The 18131-nt window shown below is 40.0% G+C and overlaps 1 protein-coding gene across 2 annotated transcripts in view; it reads right to left on the reverse strand.

Annotated features, from left to right (window-relative positions):
- Nucleotides 1-1919: 1919 nt before the first annotated feature.
- Nucleotides 1920-18131, reverse strand: part of spock3 (SPARC (osteonectin), cwcv and kazal like domains proteoglycan 3) — a 29067-nt gene continuing 12855 nt past the window's right edge. Inside the window, exons 3-12 of one of the 2 annotated variants that reach the window (XM_036136984.1) lie at nucleotides 12644-12652; nucleotides 12466-12505; nucleotides 10531-10639; nucleotides 9216-9324; nucleotides 7692-7800; nucleotides 7421-7534; nucleotides 7110-7331; nucleotides 6248-6310; nucleotides 6027-6164; nucleotides 1920-4706 (exon numbers count right to left, since the gene is read on the reverse strand). In XM_036136984.1, the coding sequence (XP_035992877.1) occupies nucleotides 4546-4706; nucleotides 6027-6164; nucleotides 6248-6310; nucleotides 7110-7331; nucleotides 7421-7534; nucleotides 7692-7800; nucleotides 9216-9324; nucleotides 10531-10639; nucleotides 12466-12505; nucleotides 12644-12652 (1074 nt within the window). In that variant the 3' untranslated portion in view covers nucleotides 1920-4545. The remainder of the gene's footprint in view (nucleotides 4707-6026; nucleotides 6165-6247; nucleotides 6311-7109; nucleotides 7332-7420; nucleotides 7535-7691; nucleotides 7801-9215; nucleotides 9325-10530; nucleotides 10640-12465; nucleotides 12506-12643; nucleotides 12653-18131) is intronic. The other variant, XM_036136985.1, reaches the window with a different exon arrangement.

Genomic DNA, 18131 nt, shown 5'->3' on the forward strand with positions numbered 1-18131 from the left:
TGATCTGCATGCGTTAGCGTGCACCTGACTGAGCGCGGTGCGTGCGGGTGGGGACGATGTGGTCGTCATAAAAAATTCACCTTGTTTCTTCTCGTACATAATGCAATAATGTTCCAGCATGCAAAGACGCAGAGTTTGTCCCACATGCTTACAGTCAGCTTGTCTTTTTTTTTTTCTTCTTACATAGGTACTCGCATATCTTGACCTTTCTGACATTTCAGTCGTGTCGCAACCGCAGAGTTCAGAGTAGGTTATTTGGATTCTATGTGATAGACCTTGACAGCGTAGTCCATAAATGTGAAGTGGAGGAAAAACGATACGCTTTTAAAATAAATGTGCGACTTAGTCTTGGTAAATAAATGAAGGCCTCAGCGGTTTTGTCACACAACGTTATTGAACAAACAGCATCATGGAGAACAGGGCTGTTAAGTTCAGACTGCTAACGCCGAGCTGCCCGCCTAAAAATGACAGGGGGACGGCGAGCCTAAAACTCAGCAGGAACAGCGATGGAACGGTTTACATCAAAGCAAATTCAAGTTTTGGAGTGGCCAAGTCAAAGTCCAGACATAAATTTGACCGAGAATCCGAGGAAAAACTTGAAAACCGACGTCCACAGATGTTCTCCATCCAGTCTGATTGAGAACTCCAAAAAAAATGGACTCTTAAGAAGCTGGTAAATACATACACAAAAAAAAAAAGACTTGCTGTTGTATTTACTAAAAATTAAGATTCTACAGAGTCTGGACTTATGGGTCCAGAATGTAACGCTGTACATCTCACAGTTGTTGCTTCTTTGTGTTAGTCTGTTATATAAAATTCTAAGAAAATAAACTGTGGTTAAACCACGACTAAAATTAGGGTGTGTATAGTTTTGCAAGGCAATGTATCGTATCTTAAATCCAGAGGTGGGTAGTCACTAGCCAGATTTACTTGAATAATTTTTTGGAAAAGTAAAAGTTTACTTCTAGTAGTTTTACTTCTATTTTAGAGCTGTGCTTTTGGAGTAACGATACTATTTCTTTATTTTCTGGCTACTCTATCCACTACTAAGTTACTTCACCGACTGAACAACAAGCATGTCTGAACCCAAACATGAAGCAGAGAAACGGCGGCATACTTAAAATGACACCTGTTGTTTGTGCAGAAGCTTCATGGTTTTAATGGGATTTTCTGTCCAGTGAGCGCACTGTGCCAGATGGGGTTCAAAATGCTAAATATACTGACATGAGTGTATGAAGCTGACAGAAAATTCCTCGTTTGGGCTCACGAACCTGGACAGTGAAGCTGATTTGTGCATAAATCCTGTCGCTGGAAGCATTTTGAATTTCCCTACCATACGTATTGGATTCAGAGGTTTTACGCTGTGAGAAAATTCACTCAGAAACATGCTTCTTCTGCCTTAATTTGTTATGTTGAAACTAAGCTTATTTGTATTCATTTTTTTTGTCGTTGTTATTCCAGAAGTTACAAATAGTTTTAAATGCATGTCTGTTTACTTATTCACAAATTTAAGCGGATATTATGGCCAAACATTTAGTGTTTGAGAAGCGTTTCGACCCACGTTTTCTCTCTCACTTGAGTAAAAATCTGTTGAAGTAACGCTACTCTCACTTGGTGTTAGGGGTTCTACCGACCACTGGTTATTCCATCCATTAATATGCTGCACAATAACAATGTGTAAAACCGCTTGAGTTGTGTCTTTTCTTAGTTCCGATGCACTGGAGACAATCTAAAAAAAAAAAAAAAAAGACAAAACTTCCACGACCACCCCACAAGCCCAGCCACTTCTCTCTTGTTTTCTAAATAAGGTGAGAAATAAGGAACAAAGACGTTTCAGGCAGAACCGAGACCCCGTCACCAGGAAACGAAAACCGCCTGTCTCATTTAGTCATGTCCGAGTAACATCCGTGACAACAAAGCCGTTGGTCAATATAGCTTTTATTTCAGCAAATTATACATACACTGTAAAAAATGCATCTGTATCATAACCTAACGCTATCAGAGCTGTGATGCCAGTGTGGGATTGGTGAAAGAGTGGCTACAGTGTCCGAGGTCATCGAAAAGATTTGCATGTCATCACAGTCAGGAGACGCTTCGAGACTGAAATGTTTTCCAGTTTCTAAGGTGAACTTAAAATCTAAATTACAAACAGTGGAAGGAAAGAAAATTAAAAAAACAAAAAAAACAAAACAGAAAAACGGACACTTAGATGGCACTTTTCAGGACTGAACGTTTTTAGAAAGATTTAAGAATGAAGCCAAAACGGTAGAGTAAATACTGCAGCTTAGCATTAGCTGATCTCAGGTCTGCATTAACGCGTCTTAACAACACACACACACACACATCTGAGATCAGAGAGATCCTTTTCTTGTTTTACCCCGGCAGGTTTACCCTATAAATAGATACGATACAGCAGATCAGATTAAGCTACTGAAACAATGTAAAAGCAAACGCTGATTATCTTCTCCTCGTATAAAGCTGTCTAAACCAAAGCTTCCTCTAGCCTGCGCATAATCTATATAAAACATTTTCATATCCAGCAGAGTGTTTATACGCCCTAACTGCTAAGCCTCTCTCTACATTTCTAGCTACCCTAGGTGTCAACTTAAAAGTCTGATGGAGGCTATGGTATCACCCTCATAAACGAGACCCCTCAGACGCGTGGCAGATCTACGTCGATGTACTGTAAATGCGCGCGTTTCAGAGGAAAGCCACTCCTCGTATGCAATCAGTCCCCCCCCCCCCCCTGCAACCCCCGTCACATGGCCTTACCAGCAAAAAGGCACACCTATCTGTACCGCCACACCCCGTACAGTGCATCTCAGTAGCCGGCACACCGCTGGTGGCATGCCAGGTTTATCTGATGTAAAAAAAAAAAAAAAATCATTTAACAATGTTTTCGGGATGTGGACAGGATATCCTGTGCACTTCAACTGAAAAACGTGCAAACCCGTTAAAAGGGAAAGTGTTAAGGAATTTAAAAAAAAAGAGGGTCTAAAGGAGCAGACAGCAATCCTGAAGCAGTTCAAGGTATTCCTGGTAACTACAGGTTGTGTTCTGCACGTGTAAAAATAACAACAACATAAACTCCTTTATTCTCTGTCTATACTACATGATAGCTTCGGCCTGTGCGGATTGATACGGCTGTGTTTCTTTTCACATTATGCCACCAGAATATTGCTGTTTTTCAGTTGAATTACAAGAATAGCTGCACATTAATGTCAGAAAAGGCTTTGGAGATTATTTACTGTGGTCTTTTTTTTTTTTTTTTTTTTTTTTACATCAGAACCTGGTATTTGAGCGGGGGTGTGTACACTTTTTATATCCACCATATATTTCCAGCAAATTTGCATGTCTCTGTGTTTTATTTTCCTTCTTTATAATGTGCAAGATATTGAATCTGTGATGCGGTGTGCTAAAATCGAGCATCCGTAATATAAAAAACATCAACATCATATATTCTGAACTCTGAGGAGCTTTCATCTGTACACGCTTAAGACGATTTTTCTTCTTTTTTTTTCTCATTACGACTCCGAGCTCTTTTCCTTTTTTTTTTTCTTCTTTTTTTTTTCGTGTTCATCTTCATTTTGAGTTCCTCAAAGGTTTGGCCTCTGCCTCTATAGACGGAAACAACATCACGCAGTATTACCATGCTGAGACAAATCTATTTCATCTCCAGAGCTCGCCCCACAATGGATTAAAAAAATAGATAACAATAATACCCCTCTGCAGCAAAAAAAAAAAAAAAAAAAAACACAAGGCCAAACAGTAAATTTTTTATCCTTTTTATCCTTTCTGAGCCTGTGATGATTTGACTAGATCTACGTCTGACAACAGCTCACGTTCCCGATTTATTTGTTTTTATCACGACTACTTGTTTCGTTTTGCCTTAATTCATCTGACGAAGCATGTCTAATCCTCATCTTGTTTTTTTTTCTTAACCCCACAAAGTTACAGTCACAGTTAAAAAAAAAAAAAAGATCAAAAGAAACCTAACGAGTGCAATATTCTCTTACATCATCAACGTCCCACCTATACACGGGAACGTTGGATAAGGACGAAAAGATCGGACAGATGAAGTGAAGAAGATGGAGGACAGAGGGGAAAGGGAAATCTCTTCGACGTTGTGCCTTCAGGCATCAACACACTCGGGCATCGGAGTGTTCCACAAGGACACGAGACACTGAAAGACATGGACTGTCCACTGAAAGGAAGGTCTTTGCACAAGTGACCAAATCCAAACTAATGGATCGGTTGGTCAATTAGTTATATTCTCTGTTTGGTTGAAATACAAGTGTACAAGTAGATCTTCTAGATAAACAGGAGGAAAAATCTGAAACAGTTTCCTAAAATATAGATTTTTTTTTTCTTTCCTTTAACCGATGGGGGAAACAATACGCAGAGAATAGTCTGTAGGCTGTTAGTATGATGGATTATCTGCCTGGAGGGGAGGGGGGGGGGGGTCACCTAGAAACGTGCAATTTGACCAAACATACAGTTATTTCATTTTTCTTTTTTCTGTTGTTTTATATATTTTTTTCAAAATTATGACAAATATTCATCGTTTTCATCGTCGTCATCGTCCTCGTCTTCGTCGTCCTCGTCGTCCATACCTGCCTGGTCGTTAAGGACGAAAGAGTCTTCGTCGTCGTCGGTGAAGAGCGAGTCACCGCTGCCGAGGTCCCCCGAAGACTCCAGAATTACACCTGAAACAACAAAAAAAGTAAAAAATAAATCAAATAATGACTTTCATGAGGTAGACTTTGGTTTGTTTCTGTTGTATTCGGAGTATTTGAGCTCTGAGTTGGAAAAGTTAACCAGAACAGCTTGAGAGGTCAGAGGTTTCTTATGAACATGGATGGCCAGAATATTTCAACATGGCTGCCTTGTGAATATAACACGGTGGTAATTGCTATATAAAATGAAAAAAATAACTGTTTCTTTGCTCTTATGTTGCAAATATGGTGCGGTGCATGATTGATTTGTGAAAATATTCCTTAAATGTGAATGCCTAAAACGCCTGTAATTGACATTGCTAATAGGTTTTAGCTTGTGAATAAGCACAACAGTTTGCAAACATTTTTTTTTTTAAATCTAAAACTGGAACCTGGTTAAATTGATTGCGATATTATTCCTTTAAGCAATTTCCAATCACCACATAAAAGGAAACGCAGCATAATTAATCGGTCCCTTTATGGGTTATTAGTATTGGGCTCTTGAAACATGCTGTTGGGTGGTTTAGAAATTACTCACAGCATATAACAGTCGGCATTTTATTTCAACTAACTTAGTGTAGACAAAGATGTTCTCCACGGATTGGTTCCTGGGAAACCTTTTATTTGAATAAGAAAACATTTGACTGAACACTGTGAAATATTAACTGCAAATTCTATGTACCCATAAAGCTTGTAAAATGTCTCTAAACAAGCTTTGAAAGATAAAAACCCAACAATGTTCGGTAGTCAGGCATCTGACACCGGATTTGTGTGAGCACAAAGATATTTGGCCTAATATCTTTCTGTAATTAATGCATTTGTTTGTCAGATTTTATTTTATTTACATTTAATCATGGTTTGAGATCATGGATGTATCTTATCTAGCAGTTGGCTAAAGAAGATCAAATGTGGCTTTGATCTTGACAATCAACTCTTTCCTTTCTTTCGACACAAAAACAACTTGCATCTATGACTTTTATGTGGCACGGTAAGGCTATTTTCAGTTAAGACTATGTTGTTTTATTATGTTTCCAGAAAAATGCCTGCCTCATTACCTACCAGAAGCGTACGTCTTTGTTGATACAGATAAAAATACCTTTAAATGCAAAATCTAGTAGCGGTGTGATTGGTTTTGGGCTAAAATGAAACTTTCACGGCTTAAAAAACACGGACAAAACATTGTCATATTTAATAGAAAGAAAAGAAATGTCTCTAGTCGTTCTAGCTCTCTAAATACAAATCCGCCAGCACGCTTTCACTTCTTCCACCGCCTCAGAAACCCGACCCCGTGTCTTCTGGCGTTTTGCATACCGCAGTCTGCGGGGCCGTGGGTGCGGGAGCCCGCCACCTCGTTGCCGAAGCGATCCGCACACCAGCACTGGCCGCTGCTGCTGTGGCACTGGTGTGGCCGGTAGTAACCCTCCTCGTCACAGGAAGGCAGATACTGACCTACAGGTACGGGCGGAAGCACACGCGCTGAGCGGGAGAAGCGAACCTTCCGGGCGAATTTGTTCAACCTGAGCGTGACTTACCGAGCAACTTCTTCCCAGCTTGCTTTTTGCTGATGCCTGAAAGCTCTGCTTTACACGGGGAATCTGAAAGGGAGAGAAAGGGGACTCTGGTAACAAGCTGCAGCGGTACCTTTTGTTTTGATAATGATTTCCCTCCCCATAACACATCTGCTCTTGCAGCTGCGATGAGCCGCCCATTGTTCTGTGATAACAGGAAGCATCGATTCTCTGGTCTTAAACAAATGTGTCTGATGCAGTTTTTTTTTGCAATAGGAAAACTGACGCAGTTGTATGAATTACTGGAGATGTGCTCATGTGTTTTCTACGACCCATTGATCATTTATATGGAAGCAGGTCACAGTTGATAGAGAAATGGATTGAGCTGAATATAGAGTAATACTGTGCTTACTATTTTAAAAAATGTGACAGCATATAAAGAATGTTAAAAAAAAAGAAGTAGAAAAAGAAAAGAATAGGGTAAGGAAAATATTTGTACATTTTTTATACATGTACATATTGCCATGTATGCATTTAGAGACTCCAAAAGATATGAGACATTTTAGGCTTCCTTAGTGAAGGTTCTTTGACACCTAATGAGTCAAAAGTTGGCTCCATCTTTACACAAATGTATAGTTTTATTTGTATTGATCCACGGGGATGTACATGTGGTGGACTGAAGGATGGAAGATTGGGGAAAAAAAGTTACTAGAACAACAGCTCAGATGTTCCCTGTCAGATGTAATGTGAGGGCCTTTGTCTCAGTTCTCTCACTTTCTAGAAATCTATTGTCCCCGGTTGAGTTCCTCATGCAAAGATCCCAGAAACCACAAATGACATGTGCATGGTCAGCTCTGGATGGATTAAACATTCGGTGGTGACGCACCTGTATATCTCTGGAAGCCAGTGCACCACTCAGAGCTGGTTATGACTTTGTCGGGATGCGTATCACACGACTTGAAGAAAGCATCGGAGCATGGCTCGTTCCTGTCCAGATAAAGGCTCTTGATCTCGGACTGGTCGAGCTGCAGGTCAAAGTTCGTGTCCAGGCGGGAGAACATCCAACCCAGAGGGTCCTTACAGATGGGCGATGCCCCGACGTCGAACTCTGTGAGGAGGTTCAAAGACGTGGCGTGAAATGTCTGCCTGAGCAGGCCTGCCATGACTAAACGAAAGATGCTGGGTGTCGTGACTCACTGTTCTTCTCTGGCTTCTGGATCTTGACTCTCTTGTGGTTTCCGTTCTCGTGCAGCACTCTGAACCAGTCTCTCAGGCGACTCACCACCTCCTTCAGATCTGATTCACTGCACACTGTGAAGTGATATTGATTTAAACTTTGGTTTCATTCTGTGAGTCAGAAACTGCAACAGCTGCCTAAAACTTGAGAAAGACTACGAATAAAAACTCTTTGGAAGAAAAAAAAAGAGAAGAAACTTTGGGTAACATTCAGCGTCAAAGAAATCAGTACCTTTCTTCTCTTCAGAACCGTTCTCAGCCTCAGGGGGACAGGGGCACATGCCGGGGCACTTTACGGTAATCTTCTTTCCTGTGATGCATGCCTGGTAGTCGAGCTTACACTGAACAGGGGGAAACGGGAGACAGAAGCAACACCAGGAGGCGTTAAGACAAAATTAACTAATAATGAGGCTTATAGGGGGAGAGTTGAGAGGAGCAAGATGCAGTCTGGTCAAGTTTGTACTTGGGTTTAAGGAACTCAGCGTGACATTTGCAGTAAGCATATCATCAGCAGCTTGCATCTCAAGTGGAGTGACTTGCAAAAACAATATAACTTTTTTTTTTTTTTAAATGTCATGTTCCAGACACAAACTTCGATGTCTTTTTGTTGGAATTCTGTAAATCTGGCAAGACCAGTTGCCTTAAAGTACCAAACTGCTAGATAACATTAGTGGCCGTCCACTTAAACTGAAAGGCTGAGCAAAGAGAGCATTAAAGAAGCTCAGCACATAACCCACCAGTCCACCGTGAAACGTGGCGGTGGCAGAATCATGCTGTGGCAGAGGATTTATTCTGCAGGAACAGGGAATCTGGGTCTGAGAGAACGTTCAGCAGAGACTAAACTTCCTGTGGCAAATCAAGAAGTACGACCTTCCACCAATGACTTGTACAGGTCTAGGGTCAGGAAAAGGGCAGCAAACATATCTTTGACCCCCACACATCCCGCACACAAACAGTCTAGACTTCTACCTGTGCTACAGAGCGCTCTTTACAAAAGCCGGCTGTCATAGAGACAGTTTCTTCCCCCAGGCGGTCGATCTGATGAACACTTAACAGCCAGAGTACCCAGATCGATACCGTGCATTTTTGCACCAGACCAACTTTGTATTTCTCTTTTGTAGAAACATGTATATCCATATATTTACAAACCGTGTCTATTTTTCTTCTTTATTTTTGTATTTTTGTACCTGAACTGACGTTATTGACAGCAAAGTGGAGCTAAAGTAAAATTCCTTGTTTGTATGAACAAATTTGGCAATTAAAGCTGATTCTGAATTGTTGAGAAGATAAATAGAGCTAAATGCAAGACAAACCAGGAAAAAAAGCCTGTTAGAGACTGTTAAGGACTTGACATACAGCTGGGGGTACAACGTAACGATTTACATCATAGAATATTCATGCGTTTAAATGGCCCAGTCAGACTTCAGCACGAAACTTAATTGAGAATGTGAGCCATGGTATAAACATTTCTATTTACAGATGCTCTCCTCTCAGTCAGTATAAACTTGAGCTATCTTACAAAAAAAAAAAATAAACGAGCAATTATGTCAGACTTTGTCTATGAATCTCATAGAGACGTACCCAAATGAACTGCAGAGTATTGATTTGGGGAGTCAGGGTTACTAAATGGCTTCAAACATGGCACTAATCCAAGAAAATGTAAAATAAAAAAATCTATCTATGCCATCTTTGTGCGCCAAACAACAGCAGTCAGCAAAACAACAAACGGCCAATGAGTGTTGACGTGTGAGGGTACCTTGGTGGAGTAGGTGTGGCCATCACTTCCACAAACAGGCGAGGGGTGAACCACAGGACACGGCTTGCATTTCAACCCAGCACTTGGGTGCAAATTGGCATCTTTAAAACTGGAGGTGACATCCAAAAACATAAAAAAAGAGAAACAAAAAATGATCATTTGATCAAGCTCTTGTCAGTATTTTGTATCCGCGTCTTCTTAGCATCGGTTTTAGGATTCAAACACAGATATGGGATTTGTGTACGATTACAATTTTTTATTTTTTTTTCATTGTTGTTATGATTGATTTGCTCTCCCAATGTCCTGGGAATTGTATTGCTGCTAAGAATGAGAAATGAGGTCAGTGTGGTGTTACTGTCCGCTGTCTAGTCTGAGGCGTCCTATACTCAAACACACACACACACACACACACACACACACACACACACACACACACACACACACACACACACACACACACACACACACACACACACAAACAAAGCCCATTCATATCACTTGGCAGCACTTTATGTCCACTGAAAGTTAGTGCCAGTGCCTGGGTAACTGGACCAAGCTGTAATGTCACACAACAGTCCCAAGAGAGCCGGGCAACAAGGAGACCAGCTAGAAAAACCACACAAAAAAAGCAGATTGTTTCCTAATATTGCTGTTTCTCATGGTGTATAATTCAGAACTGAGGGAAAAGAGAAGACTAGCACGGAAAGTCAACTAATACACACATTGTATTTCTTTGTATTTCCTATTTATTTAGAGTTGTGGTTTCATCTGATGAAGATCATAAAACAACATAGAATCCCAGACAGAGATCAAGACAAAGATTTTGGTACGGCCAAGTCAAAGACCCCGACCTTTAATCCACATAAAATCCTGTTGCAGGACGTCAAACTGACCGTTCATGAGTGAAAAAAACGTTCTAAAATGAAATCCTTCTGCAAAGCAGAGTAAACCAAAAGCCCTGCACGCTGACTTAAAAGACTCATTGCCAGATGTCGCAAATTCATGCAGCTAAGATCTTTAACAATGAATGGGTGAATGGGGCTCGGCCATTTGCTGGGTTTAGGGACCAATTACTTTTCCACTTATAGTCAAGTTGGTGTGGATGGCTTTATTAAATGAAATCATCTCTTAAAAAAAAATGTTTTTTGTCATCTACTGAGGTTACGTGTCTGACATGAAAATTTTATTGACGATCTGAAACATTTAAGTGCGACAAAAGAAACCTGGAAGAGGGAAAATACATTTTCACGGCACTGTGAAGGCAACACTGTGTGTGTGTGTGTGTGTGTGTGTGTGTGTGTGTGTGTGTGTTTACCTAACTCTCCTCTGGCTGACACAAGAGGCAGTCTTGTAATCCTCAGCCACACACACCTTGTGGCGGCTGCATTTGATCTTCAGACAGGGGTCTTTGGCTGGATCGAGGGCTACAAGCAGAACAAAGACGCATATGATGAGAACTTGGAAAGGTTCATTTATGTGCGCGCACTGCAACAAATTGGAAACGCGGAGTTTCCTAGACAGCAGCCGACAAAAGCCTGCGAGGGTAAACAAGAGAAAAAGCAAAAGAAAATCCTCCGCGGATTCCACTTTTTCCTTTGGCTCTTTTTAAATCTGCATCAAGGCTTCTTGGTTTAACTGTGTACTTTCTTTCATTTTTTAAAGATCTAAGCAGCATGAATAGATGTGAGAGATCTGTTCATGTTTTTGTTTGCGTATATCAGTCACTGTTTTTTTTTTTTTGTTACTCGCTGCCCCTGCCGCACTGAACTCAGCGCTGTAATACTGCTAAGTATACTTAACAGCTAAAAACAGATGGAACTGGTTTTAGAGGCTACTTCTTATCTTACATCAGCCTGAACAGAGGAGAGTCCTATATGTGTGTCCTCTGGTGGGTCTGATCCTGTGTAATTTGTGAAAACAGGTGAGGCCTGTGGGATGTATATTTTTATTTAAGAAAGAGGCTGATTCTACATCTGATTCCCCAAAAGATGGTTTGATCTTAGCGGATGCTGTTTCTGATCTGATGTCAGCTTTGAGCAACATACCTAAGAGCAAGATCCAAAGCCATTGGCTGCTGTCAGAACAGTTTGCAAATGACCTCTACTCGAAAGAACCTTACTGTAATCTCTGAGCAGCTTTGGCAGATTATCCTGCCTCCATCCTCCAACGCATCTAATGCTATTGTTTCCATGACTGTGTGTGTGTGTGTGTGTGTGTGTGTGTGTGTGTGTGTGTGTGTGTGGGTTCGAGGATACACTGATAAGTGAGAGGATATGTTCCTGTCCTGGTGTGCCTGGATGAGCACAGGAGATTACCACTATGTGTAATACAAATAGAAATGAGATGATCAAAGAATAGAAAATCCTCCTGTTTTTGGCCGGCTGGTGTCGTTAAACGAAAAGAGAAAAGCTCAGATGAAGGATCGTTCTCGCCTAAATGCAACCCCCCCCTCCCAGTACCTGTTGTTGTTGGATTGTCTGCGAGTTCGTGTTTCTTTTTTGTGTGCAACCTCAACTTGAGGTGCCGATTTTTTTTTTTTTTTTTTTTTTTTTTTTTTTTTGACTTTTTATTTTTATTGAACAATTTAAACATATTACAAAAACAGTGCCATTGCCTTTCCACTGGAGAAAAGGGAAATATTAACTGCATGTACATACACATCAATCCACATAATTATCAACACACAGTCCAGCATGTACACATTATGTACACCAATAAACCGTGAGGAGAGGTAGAGGATAAGAGATGATCCGAACTTCAAACATCACACAGGCAGAAAATCCCTTATACACAGGCAAACAATGTTGAGGTGCCGATTTTTAAGATGAACTATTCTATCGTGGAAAAAAGGATATTTGGGAGCCCGACCAGCTTTGCTTGAATCTTCACAAACGTTCATGATGGGGGATTATCATCCAGCGTCTTATCTTTCTATTATAAAACTGACATGGGACTGACACGAATTGAGAAAGCTTTCTGGATGGGAAGTGAAACGTCTACAAACTTCGGAAAAAAGCCCAGTCGTTTTTGTTTTTTTTACTTTTTTGGAATGACCATGACCTGGACGTCAGCAACACTGACATGAGTTTTCAAATCCGGCAAGTTTAATGCACCTACAATCTGAATGATGCTGGTGAGACCTCAGAACAGATAGAAGTCGGCGAGCTGCTCTGGGTGCATTCTCCTTTTTTTTCCTTATTTTATCACAACCAAAAACCTCCAGGCTCTGCTCTTTCTCATTCCCACCCACCTTGATCGAAGGGCTTGGATGGAGTCCATGTTCCGGGCTCCTGAAACACAGTTAGTCAATAAACATAATCAGAAAAAACAATGTTCACAGAATATTCCAAGTAGGTATTGCTGTACACTACAGACACACAGATATAGGTCTTTCAATGAAGGACGCCAACAATAATCATTATACAAACCTCAACTTCCTTTGTGAGAAAGCGTTACAAAGACAGAAAAAGCAGGAATTAATTTTAAAACATACATATTGTCTTGTATGTGGCTATCGAGGAAACAAAAACATAAATGCTATTGCATTATTATTATTTAACTGAGAAAAAAGTGTTGGTTTGCAACATGGTGTTTGCTGCCCTTCATCATCTTATATAACTGATATGGGATATAATTATTTTTTTAACCAGAAAGCCTGTGTAATTACAGTATTGTAACTTTGACATAATCCTGTAAAGTGACGCACATCATAAAGATTTTAATCATTTGGAAACAAATTGCAAAAGCAATTCAGGTAACTTTTCTTTTTATTGACAAAAGAAAATTTGTCTAAAAATATATTTTCTGAAATTCGCAACTGTATACGACAGGTTCAAAGGAATATGAAGTTAAGGGAGTGCCATTTCTAAAAGATACTATGTTTGTTAAATGTTATTTATTTATCAAAAATGATGTCTAGATTTTTAGCAGGCTGTTTGATAGAAATCCCTAAAATTCTATAGGTCTGGACAATATTATAGGGAATATCCTTTGGGGGGGGGGAAAAATGACCACACCTGTTATATTGTCATTTAACTTGAGAAAATGAATGTAGTTACTCATTTAGGCGTATTAGTATTGGCGTAGACTAGTTAGCTCCGTAACATCATCATGCTTTAGGGTTATGTGAATCTGTGTATCATCAGCGAACAGCTGCATGGATACACCGCTAAAGCTTTGTATGAGACGGAGGAAAAGGAACCCTGTAGAAAGAAAAAAAAGGAAAGTCTCAGAGTAAATTAAATTGTTTGATTGTTTTTTCTTCTTTTACAAGACAATCAGGACATTCAGTAAATGAATGTTCTTAGGAAGTAACTCAGTAAGTCGCTTCCTGTTGCTAAAAACAGTGAAGCTGCCACGGCACTGATACTTAACGCTGACATCGATGTGCAGACAAATACAAGCAGACGGAATGACACAATCCTGCAGACGGTGACCAAGAACCGTTTTCTTGTAAATTTCCGAGAGGAACCCCGTAGAACTTTTGAACGGGAGCTTTATAGCGGAACCGAAAGTGCAGTGTGAGCTGCCCCTCTGTCGGATGCACTGGATTTTATTGTACCTGTTTGTATTTGCAGGCTGGTGCTCATGTGGCGTCCCGGAGTTTCTGTGTCAGATGCTTCGGCTGATAAACTTGTTTTTAAGCTTGTTTCTGAGCACTACTTGGTCTCACAGCGGCAGTCTGAGATGGAGCAGATAAAGACTACTCCGGAGTCATTTGGTGTGGGGCTACATTATTGGTTGTGCCCACTGAAGACAATGGCCATATGTTGGGTTCTAGGTTGTTTTTATAGGGTCCAATTTAAAAGGCTGACCTTGCATGCTGCAACATAAAAGCTAGAAACAGATTGAAGTCTGGAGTGATCAGCTGGAGGCAACTTTTTTTTTGTCCTCCTTGGAAACAGCACTCTGTGGCTGAAAAAAGCCTTCAACGAAGTGAGGGATAAGAACAGAGTCAGCACTGCTCTGACTTTCACAAGATGGAGAGCCCTTGATCTGAAATCCCATTGCTACGCTGTAAAATTCAAGGATTCTTAGCTTTGCTCTTTAATACACACATGTAAACACACACAGTGGGTTTCTGGAGTGTACAGAAGGCTGTAAAATTGCCAGGCTTTTGTGAACCGAAAAAAAAAAAAGAAAGGGAGATTATGATAAATTAACCGAAAGAAAACTCCCTAGTGAATGATCCGGAACATTCAAATACAAATCCTTGTGCTTAAACGTGCACACCCTTAAACTAATACAATGAATTAGGCACGCTTTGATCCAATTACAACATATTGTGACTTCATACCTAACATTAACTGATTAACCTGAAAAAAAATTCATGCCATTCTATTAATATTTTCATGGCATTTGCTCATTAGCCTCTTTCAGCTATAGCAATAGATTTTAGAAAAGCTGCAAAGGATGAGAAATGTCATTGTACAAAGTTATCAGTCAGGAGAAGCATGCAAAAAAATTCCACTCAATTGTATGTATATATAGAGGAGTGTGCAGGGCTTTTGAGAGCCAATATAAGACTCATCCTCTCACAAGGAAATACAAACTTTAAGAAGAGTCTTTTCCTCCATGTGGGTGCTCCTATATTCTTTTAAAACTCTTCGGAATAACTGTAAAACCTAACTTTCTTTCAGGTAACACATTTGAAGAACTAGACACTTCACATAAGTCCTCCCCCAGGTAGTGACTCAGTTCATTACCCTGTGACTGCGGCTCCGCGGTCTAAATCTGGAATGCGTCAAGATGAGAGATTTGCTGGCTTTTAAATAGAGGGACGAGCTAAAGAGAATCCCAGCAGGTGCGGGCTTATGATTCAAATATAAAAGAAGATTACCAAATAGTGAGCTGTGAGTCGTTTAGCTCAGGGTGAGTTTAGATGTCTAAGTCCCCTCTGTCTGAGGCCTTGTGTATGCGACAACAGTCCATTGAAAATGGGATTGTTCCATGTCTGTTAACACAGCTAAGTTTCTATTACCATCTCCGGTCACACAACACTATTAGAGACGTTTTAAAAAAAAAGCTGTCATTTCCCTGCCCGCTACTAGGTGACAGTATGTTTTTGACTATACTTTGCCTGTTTGCATTGCATGTGCTTTCAGGACTGACATCAAGGCTACAATCAGTGTGTTTGCTCATATTAAGGGGGTCCGACTTTGGGGGTTAAGCACTTTCAGTTTTAGTTCAACACTGGGACGAGAGTAGCATACGACCCAAGGTATACTTCAGAACATAAATATGGGCCAAACTGTGTATAAGGGGGTTTGAATGTTTGCAGGCTGAATAACTTAGTTCTGTATTTTATTGACTGGTCTACTTATCAGAATAATGCACAATTTTTATCTAAGTTTAGCAGCTGCAAAGATTTTGACTAGAGGCAAGGAAAGTGTGAAAAACCCATGCCCCCACTAACAAACAAAAGACCAGAAAAGCTCCATTTGCTTATCTTAAGATAACACTTAAAGGTAGCCAAGTGAAAGTACTGTATTCTGCTACACAGTTGCCTTTGAAAAGGTAAAACAGTGGCATCTAAGGAATTGGAAATAAAAGATTTAAAATGTGAGGAGGGTTTGAAATCATGGTGTATTACTTGACTAAAATTCTCTGCTTCAAATAACCCAGTTATGCACGAGTTTTTTATTTCTACAAAATCATGGCAGCAAAATTATTTCTGCAGAATAATGTTTAGACAAGAACTCGTTTCATCTAAACTGTCCAAGTTACTTTTTTAGGGCTTTTCTTGTCTTAAGATGGTGACATTAGTGGTCCAGTGCAGGTGAAATTCATCTGCTGCAGCAGAAAGTCCCTCTAACATCTCCCCTAAATATCTGGATAGCCTACCTTTAACTTGCAGATACTGTTGTGTTCCAGCCTTCATTGCGCTGATTGTGTTTTGGTTCGGTAAGTTACTGCAGGTGTTAGTTGTGAAATTTGATCATAAGAGGAAGGAAAAGGTACCTCAATCATTTTTGTTTATTACTTCTCAAATTTACTGCAGGTAACAACTTTGAACCTTGCTGATTGGAAGCCATGAAATCTTTGATCTGTAAGAGTATTAAATGTCTTACTGGCCAGTTTTACCAGAAGTGCCAAACTTAAATTATAATATTATGTTTATATTGGCTGCCAGCTAGTACCTGGAACTGGATGAACAGGTCAACCTTACATTGTCGCTCTTCATTTCTAAAAGAAGACCCATGTAGCTATTTTCAGTCTTAGTAAGGGGTTTAAAATGACATCAACAGAAGAACAACAGGGTGTAAGAAGCTAATTACATGAGGACTAAATTTCAAAGGACCTTCTAGAGATCATGACTGTGAAAAAACTCATAATACACACGGAAGCCTTGGGTGACTTTGCAGAAGGCCACCTAAAGTAGATTACATTTGTTTGCTAAATATAGCTGCAGATCTTTATATCAAAACGTTTCGCAGCGGACCTCTCGTGCCCATTTATTGTGGAGATGAGATTTATTTGAGACTTCTGATGCTTAACAAATTTCTGGAAAAAAAAGCATGCACTACAAGATCTGTGGAATTTATCAACAATTTTATTATTTTCTGGGAGAAACAGACATCTCTTCAACAAAGACGGCGTCTCTCTAAACGGACCAGGTGCAAAACGCCTAATTTCCAACATGTTTCTCTCTGTGAACCATGCGCCATCAGCTCTGTCCTTGGACAAGGGACAACCAATGCATGAACAGACGACGAGGCCTGCGCAGCCCGCAACAGCCAAGATAAAGATTGCCAAGAAGATGATGCAGGAAGTGACTTCACCACCAGGACTCACCCCAAACCTCAACAGGCCAAAAAGACCAGCAACAAACTCAAAATCTACCACCTCCCAGACTGCACCCACCTCCCCTCCATCCCCATTAAGCCCAGAAGTGACTTTTCTCGCCTTTACCAACAATATGGAAAAAGTTCGTAAGATTGGTTTACAAGCGTCATCTTCTCCGTACAGACACCCTGATAAGCGACCTCTTAACCTATCTTCTACACATATAAAGGATTATGAACATGCCTGTGCACAGGACCTTCAGATCTCTTTGCTGTGATGTACAGTGGGCCCTAGTGGTAAATTTATCAGACACAATGACATCCAGCACAAGCTTGGGCCCCTGATGGGAGATAGTTGCAATATATCTGTGAGGGGATATACAAAGCTAAAAGGGTAAAAAAAACCCGAAATAAACAATCCTACTTAGAAGTCATAAATAGCCAGATACAGTCAGTCAGAAAGATAATATCAACCACTAAGTCATATAAACTGGCTATATTAAACATTAAATCTCTGTCAGGAAAATAATTTTTAATTAATGACTTCATTACCGACCATAATCTTGATGTTATGTTTTTAACAGAAACATGGTTACATGAATTTAATGAAGAACCTATTCTAATAGAGTCGACTCCTCCAAACTACAATTATCTTTGTGGCAGACAGCAAAGGAAAGGTGAAGAACTGGCAACATTGTTTAGTGATTCACTAAAATGTAAAAAGGTGTTTCTGGGAAAATTTTACTCTTGAATATTTGGATCTCCAGGTAAAGAGCTACAAACTATGTTTTTGAATGTTTACAGGCCTCCTAAGTCCACATCAAACTTTTTTATTAATGAATTTAATTACCTCTTATATGTGATATGTGTTGATTATGACTGTTTAATTATTGTGAGATATTTTAACATTTACGTTGACAACCCTGAAGACAGAGGTGCAAAAGAACTGTGTGACACACTTTGGTTTAACTCAGCATGTTAAACAGCCAACACACAGGGACATACTTTAGACTTAATAAGTCATTTCAAATGACTCAGTTAGCCCAACAGACATAATAAGAAAACACACCTTTAAAGACAATGTCACTGAAACCTTTAATCAAGCTTACTTTTCTACTTCCACTTTGTCCTG

The sequence above is a fragment of the Fundulus heteroclitus genome, chromosome 5, assembly GCF_011125445.2.
Source record: "Fundulus heteroclitus isolate FHET01 chromosome 5, MU-UCD_Fhet_4.1, whole genome shotgun sequence".
Taxonomy (NCBI): domain Eukaryota; kingdom Metazoa; phylum Chordata; class Actinopteri; order Cyprinodontiformes; family Fundulidae; genus Fundulus; species Fundulus heteroclitus.